Below are 7,047 nucleotides of genomic sequence, written 5' to 3'. Positions count from 1 at the left end.
GATTCGGTCATCGGAGAGTGTGGTTCTCTCAAGGAGGATGAAGAACTTGAGGATGAAGAAGACAACTCAATAAACTACGATGGTAAAGTTGATGAAGGCGTTACTGTTGCAAGTACGATTGCTTCGATCAATGAGATTAATCATGTTGAATCGAACGACATGCATGATGAAGTTGCAAACCCACGATCAAATCTTGAAGTAGTTGATGCGAGTAGCAGATCATTAGGAGACGGACTCAACGTGATGAAACACGATCGGAAGAGCTACGAGTTGAACAAATGCTGACAACCAAGAACCCAAGCGTACACGTACTGGATTACGTGAGCGTTAAGAACGTCGCCGTCCTACTCACTTAGATGATTATGTGGTGAATGCTGTTCAGCACACGTCATGCATTTTGGATAAGAATGACAGACCTATTCGAGCTAGCAGCATGAAGATCCCGAAGAATGATAGGGAGGCTATGCCGCCCGATTTGCTGATTTCTGGAGACAAAGTGAGTTAGAAGAAATACCAGCATTAAAGTTGAAAGGTGTCATTGAAGAAATTGCGGTGGCGGATGTTCCGAAGGACGCGAAGCCTATAAATACCAGACGGGTTTATGCGCTTAAGTCGGATCATCAAGAATACGTTATCCGGTTCAAAGCTCGCATTGTTGCATTTGGCAATCACCAGCGACCAGGAATTGCCTTTTGCGAGACTTTCTCACCTGTGGCACGTATGTCATCTTTCCGCATGATGATTGCATTGGCCGCTGTGTTACACCTTGCGTTATATGGCGGAGACATTAACACGGCTTACCTCAACGCACTACTCAGAATAAGACAGTATCTGAAGTCGATTGATGGGTTTCCATGCGAAATTGATGGTCCGATGTATGTCGTGGTGAAGGCGTTGTATGGTCTAAGGCAACCGGGACGTGAGTGGAACTCAGCGCTGAATAATTGGCTGCTAAAACACGGATATCAGCGATCAATGACGGAACCGTGCCTTTATTACTGTTTTGACGGTGAAACCATTATGTTGGTCTTGATTTACGTGGATGACATTGTGGTGGCGACGAATGACGAGTTTAAGAAGAAGAACTTCTTCAAGGAACTCGTTGAAGCATACGGAAGCAAGGAGCAAGGCTTGTTGACTGAGTATTTGGATATTGAAGTGGAACAAACTGCTGAGAGCATTACCATTCGTCAAAGTAAATGTGCACGAGAAAGTTTGGAGACTTTTGGGTAAACACGGACATGCAGTGGGCAACCCAATGGAGACTAATGATCGATTGGTACCGCTAAAGCAGAACGACGAGACCGACACAAGTTTCAAGTATCGTACAGCAATTGGAATGCCTATGTACCTAGCTACAGGGACTCGACCTGATTTAGCATACGCTGTTGGTCAATTGAGTCGATTTGCTGGGAAGCCTTCAGCGAAACATGTTGGTGCCTTAAAATGGGTACTTAGATACTTACTCAGTACCATGGAGCGTGAAATCACGGACGAGAGGTCGCGTCAAGAGGACATAACAAGCAAAGTAGTGATCGAAGGATATTGCGACAGCGATTGGGCTAACGATCCGGGGTCACGTAAGAGTACGACGGGCTTTGTATTCATCCTTGCGGGTGGCGCTGTTTCTTGGATGTCCCGACATCGATCAATTGCTGCTTTCCCTACGGCGGAAGCTGAATATGTTGCATCATGTGAAGCAACTATGGAAGCTGTTGCGTCAAGCAACATATTGCAAGAGATTTTACCGAAGAAAGAAGTGGAGCTCAGGCTTGGAATCGATAACCAAGCAGCTCACGTTTTGGCTACCGATCCTACCTATAGTCGACGCACTAGACACATTGAGCTGAGATGACACTTTGTGAGGGAGCAAGTGCAGAAAGAAACGATTGTGTTGCACAAGGTGAATGGCAACGACAATCCTGCTGATGTATTTACTATGCCCCTGGACAAACAACGTTTGAAGACATTGTTGGTGACTGTTGGTATTGGATTGTCCAAGGACTGACTAATGCGCGACGAAGTGCATCCTGGATGTCAAAGCTTGCACTTTGAGAAAGGCGTGTTGGAATGCATATCGTCTATGTAACAGCTAAGGGCTTTGTACGTCAGCGGATGACAAAAGTTAGCAGCTACGAGACCCTGTGTATCAAAGATACGCTCAGTAGTGCTGTTGAGAGTAAAGTGAAAGAAGGAGCGATGGGACTCAGCTTGAGAAGCTGATACAGCGCGCTTAAAGGATTGACGAACCTCAGAGAACATCAGCACTAACGAACTTAATCTCATTTTTCCTTTTCCTCTTTAAGTGTGAGGCATTGGCCATTCGATCAAGAAGTGTAATTCTCAACATAATAAGCCTAAAAACGTTCCTATCGCCACGTGAGATGCTAGCTACTGCTTGTATGGCGCAAATTAATTCTCCACAAACACGAATACTTCACGCGGTTAATTTGCAAACGGATCAAGAGCTGCTTGCTCTGGGGAAAACGTGTATCTCTCTGGTGAGAATCCCGCGAGGGAACGCATGGCAATACACTCAGGTAACACCCCTCCATCGCTGACGTATTCTATCGTCCTAACCTTCTAATTTGAGATTCTGTAGCCTTAGCTAGCTCAGCCATCCTAGCACCTGACCCTCGGGCCGCGTGAGGTTTCGCCGTGAAATCCTTGTCAGTGGCATCGTAATGTACACGGTTAATCATTGCAGTCGATCTGGCTTTGCCAGACTTCAGAACTTTGACATTATAACACCTTTCAGGAGCTAGGAAGTCTGGAAGTTCTTCTTTTTGTATACACCAGTGGAAACACAAATAAATCGCAACTGCTATAACAGGACAGGACAAACGTTAACATTCCGATGTACAATACAAGAACCAAACTCACGTCAGCCTAAATGATTTGTCGAGACTTCGCCCAAATCATAACTAACGCTCGGCATTCTGCCAGCCTTCGTGCTCCAAAATCACGCTAAATAAATTAGGCAGCTCTATCTGTCGCGCAGACTCGCCTCGAAGAAGGCATGCATGACACAGAAAGTGACTCAAGCTCCGTAAATTACTCCCAGTATTTAAATTCAAGTAGTAGCGAGAGATGGCACCGATTGTAAGACATCTAACCTTTACTTTGATATTTTTAGGGGGCTTTAAGTGACCGGGCATATGCTTCAGACAGATACATTCTGAATCAAGTAAGCTACTTAAGAAAGGTAGCAGTTTTCTTTATCGTGGACATGGATGATTTTAGCGGATTTAAAAAAAAAACTAAAACATGCTTTAAAGATATCATAATTACTTTGACGCCCAACGGTAAGTTCTCAAAATCGACCAAATTCCACTACGTACATTTTTTCATTTTACTGTCGGTGGTGTTTGCTATATTAGTTGTAATCGATAGTTTAACCCAATAAAGGCCGTATTCTGTATTTGACAGAAGAAGGAATATTGCAGGTTTAAATATGCTGAAAGGTTAAAAGCAAGAAGGTAAAAGAAGATTCCCCGCATATAACTGTTTGTATTGGCGAGTGAGGGGCTTTTTATCATTATATATGAGAGTTGGGGAGATAGACGGGCATTTTCCTGCAACCATAGAAAAGGATGTATAAATGAGTGACAGGTTTCGAAATCCTATCATAAGCCCTTTATCGCATCCCCTGCCTCACCTTTCACGCCACTCATTTCGAAATGACGGACTGGATTGACCTTAGGGAGTTCAAGCGCTTGTAAAGCTCTCTCGTCAAGGCGGGGTGGCGGGCAAGACGCCCTTCAGGCCTCAGCTCAGACCATACATACGTCAAGCCGGGTGTTAAAGGCAAGCTACGCCAGGACAAGGTCGATATTGACTATTTCATCGGTATGTTTGGTGGTTTACGATTGTACAAACTAGTTTACTGACTATTTGTAAACGTTTTAGGCCTAAGGCGCTTTGGGCATACGCAATGCAGGAATGCTTGATACCTCTACCTCCACCTCGTCAAATTGGTTCGACGCCTGCAATGAAGCCCCCAATGAGGAAACTAGCAGCGTATGCTGCCGTTCGACGGCGCCAGCCTGAGCCGCCAACACCTGAACTAGAACCTTATGCCGACTCCGCTAATCCGGCTGTTACAGATCAAGAAGCTACGGTGGAAACCACTAATCCGGCTGCAACAGAAGAGGAAGCTACGGTGGCGACCGCTAATATGACAGCTACAGAAGAAGCTATGGTGGCGACTGCTAATATGGTTGCTACAGAACAAGGGGTTACGGTGGGAACCCCTATTATGGCTGCTACGGAACAAGGTGCTAATAACGCTGTTGATACGAGCCAAATTGCTATTGAGGATACAAATGCTGGCGGTGGGGCTGCAAGTTTCGAGGAGGAACTAAAGCCTGACGACGAACCGGGTCTAGAGGCATGTGCTAGAGATGACGACGAGCCGGGTCTAGCTGAATTTGATCGAGATGACTTTATGGAGGTCTTCCGTGCTGAGAATCTCTTTGGTCCAGTTGATGTAGATGATGTCAATATTGGTGACGAGTCGTTCCTGTGCAGTGCCGAGTCAGACGACGAGGATTCGGTTTTTGACGGGCACGAAATCGATGAAGAGGAATATGTGGATGACGTGGAGTCAGACCCGGAATTTGAGGACGCAAGTCAGCGTTTTTGCTGAGTCATCGATTGGAATGCTCTTTTACTTTTTGCCCAAGTCATTGTGGAAGAAAATTGCGTTGGCGTCTGAAGCCTATCGGAGAAAAATCATTCCAGCGATCGCACAGCAGACATGTGAACCTCAGCTTGCAGCCCAAGCTAAGGACCCTAAGAAATCCGTGGAAACCCTAGAAGACATCGTTGACAAGCTTGAAAGGCAGAAGTCAATTCAAAAACACGAGATTTTGCACGTAATTGCGCTGTTGGTGGCGCGTATATAAGGACGGCTTGCCGGAGCATTGGGCTATCAGTGAAGAAGGTGCCGTTCCCTGGGGAACCTTTGGAAGGTACATGAAGCGCAAGAGATTCGAACAATAACTCGTTTCCTCCATTTTACAAGCACCACCAGCGGAGACACGAAGGCGTTCCATATCCGCCCCATTTTGCAGGTGATCGAGAAAACGTTTCGTCGCGGATATTGTCTCGGTCCACGTGTAAGCTTCGACGAGGGAACAATCCCTAATCGAAGTCAATACAATCCTATACGGACTTACAACAAGAGGAAGCCCCACAAGTATGGGACATGACTTGCTGGGCCGTCAGTGGGTACTGCGCGAGGTTTGTATTGTGTTCAGTTTCCGACAGAATACGAAATCTTGTATTTTGTCATATTCTGTCTCAATTCCGTTTTGCTAACTACCAATGCTACCTTTTTTGTTATACTGTATACTACAGAGTTGAAGTTTATCTTGGTGCTAAACCAAGAAGAAGAGCGAAGGCGCATCCCAAAGGGTAGCCATCCGCAATATCACCAAGGCATTTGATGGGTTACCGAAGCAGCGGTTAATTATAGCCGACAGCTTCTACAGCTCACCTGCGCTGGCACTTTCACTTCTACCACTGGGGTTCTACTACGTTGGGACGCAACGAAGCGACCGACCGGGGTGGCCCAAAGAGCTCATGTTCAAGCAGAAGAAGAAACCGCAGTCCATGCCTCGAGGAACGTACAGGATTGCCCAAGCCAGACAATACCCAGAGCTTGTTGCTGCCGCATGGATGGACTCGAGCCCTGCTCATATGATCGCCACAGGGTGATTCACAGTATGTCAAAGAAGGACAAAAGGACGGGGGCCGTCACGCAAGTTCAATGCCCGCAGCTAGTTGCTGTATACCCCTGACCAGATCCGCCTGCAACGCTACTCTATCCAGAGATGTGTAGCGTTCAAAAAGTACTATCGACAGCTATTTCTAGCTTTTGTCGACATGGCAGTGGTGAACGGCTTCATCCTGCACAAGCTGGCCGTGAAGCGGAAATGAGATAGAGTCCCAACACATGCCGAGTACATGAGACGCCTTCATATGGAGTTGCTAGCAGTAACTTCTGTAAGTTTCCGCTCTAATCAATACGGAGAGGACTTGGCCAACGCACCACTCCACACTCGGGAGAACGTGCTGTGCAGCACCAAAGAGCTGTTTGAGGCAAAGTGTAACGGGGTTACATGGTGTGGAGCACACAGGGGTACGAAGTACCCGGAGAGTTAACAAACTCTCAGTACATAAGTTGGAGAGTTAACAAGGTCTCTCAGTACGTTGGCTGAAAGCCACACGTTATGCATTTGATTAGGTTTAACTATGCTAGATAGTTAAAGAGATACATTTACCCCTAGGCGGCTTGGCCGCAATAATAGTAAATAAAACACTTCTGGTTTTGAAGTATAAAAGTTAAGGTGTTAACTTTGAGCCCTGGTCTTGGGCTGTAAGTGTCCTTTGGATAAGGAACTTAGTATTAGTGACTCTTTGAGTCGAACGTCTTCCTCTGACGCTAAAGCTACGGCAGCCCCGCTGCACTTGGTAGCACTTGTAGTCAATCCCGCTCCTGAGTCGGTTGACTATATCCTCTGCGAGGATGGAACACCCCGTGTTCGCGAATTTGCCCCCGGCGCAGCAGGACGCGCTTACTAAGCTTATGTCCTTGCTTGGCCCGGAGGGCGTGGCTCATCTTGCATCGCAAGGTCCAGAGGCGGTCACTGCCAGGCTGGAATCGTTCTCCCGCTACGAGAACGCGCTCTTGAAGCATGTCCAAGAGAAGATGAGCGCCGCAACGGCGGCGGCGTCGATGACGCGTGAAGAGTCTATGAGACTGAAACCGCTCATGGTGAGCGTAAAAACCTTCGAGGGGAAGGATGGAGAGAATCTCCTTCTCTGGACCCGTGAGGTCGAGATGGCCATGGGATCGGCCCTGCTCCAGTCTGAGCATCAGCGCGTGGCGCTGGCTATCTCCAGGCTTGGAGGTCGCGCTCGCGAATGGGCACTAACGTGCGGCACGTCTGTTGACGCTGCATTTCCCACTTGGGATCAGCTGAAGCAACAGCTTTCGCGCGTGTTCGCGCCGCCTAATCAGGCGTACCGTATCCGGTCAAA

At 47.3% G+C, this 7,047-nt stretch overlaps 1 protein-coding gene across 1 annotated transcript; it reads left to right on the top strand.

Annotated features, from left to right (window-relative positions):
* Positions 1–2,524: 2,524 nt before the first annotated feature.
* Positions 2,525–5,721, top strand: PITG_15207 (uncharacterized protein; the record flags this gene model as incomplete). The annotated part of the gene is made up of 8 exons (XM_002898621.1): positions 2,525–2,540; positions 2,603–2,645; positions 3,279–3,305; positions 3,725–3,849; positions 4,107–4,555; positions 4,844–4,973; positions 5,362–5,418; positions 5,480–5,721. The coding sequence occupies 8 exons, from the start codon at positions 2,525–2,527 to the stop codon at positions 5,719–5,721; spliced, it is 1,089 nt and encodes a 362-aa protein (XP_002898667.1).
* Between the last annotated feature and the right edge of the window lie 1,326 nt (positions 5,722–7,047).

The sequence above is a fragment of the Phytophthora infestans genome, genomic scaffold (assembly GCF_000142945.1).
Source record: "Phytophthora infestans T30-4 supercont1.35 genomic scaffold, whole genome shotgun sequence".
Taxonomy (NCBI): Eukaryota; Oomycota; class Peronosporomycetes; order Peronosporales; family Peronosporaceae; genus Phytophthora; species Phytophthora infestans.
This window is presented reverse-complemented; position numbering and strand designations above follow the sequence as displayed.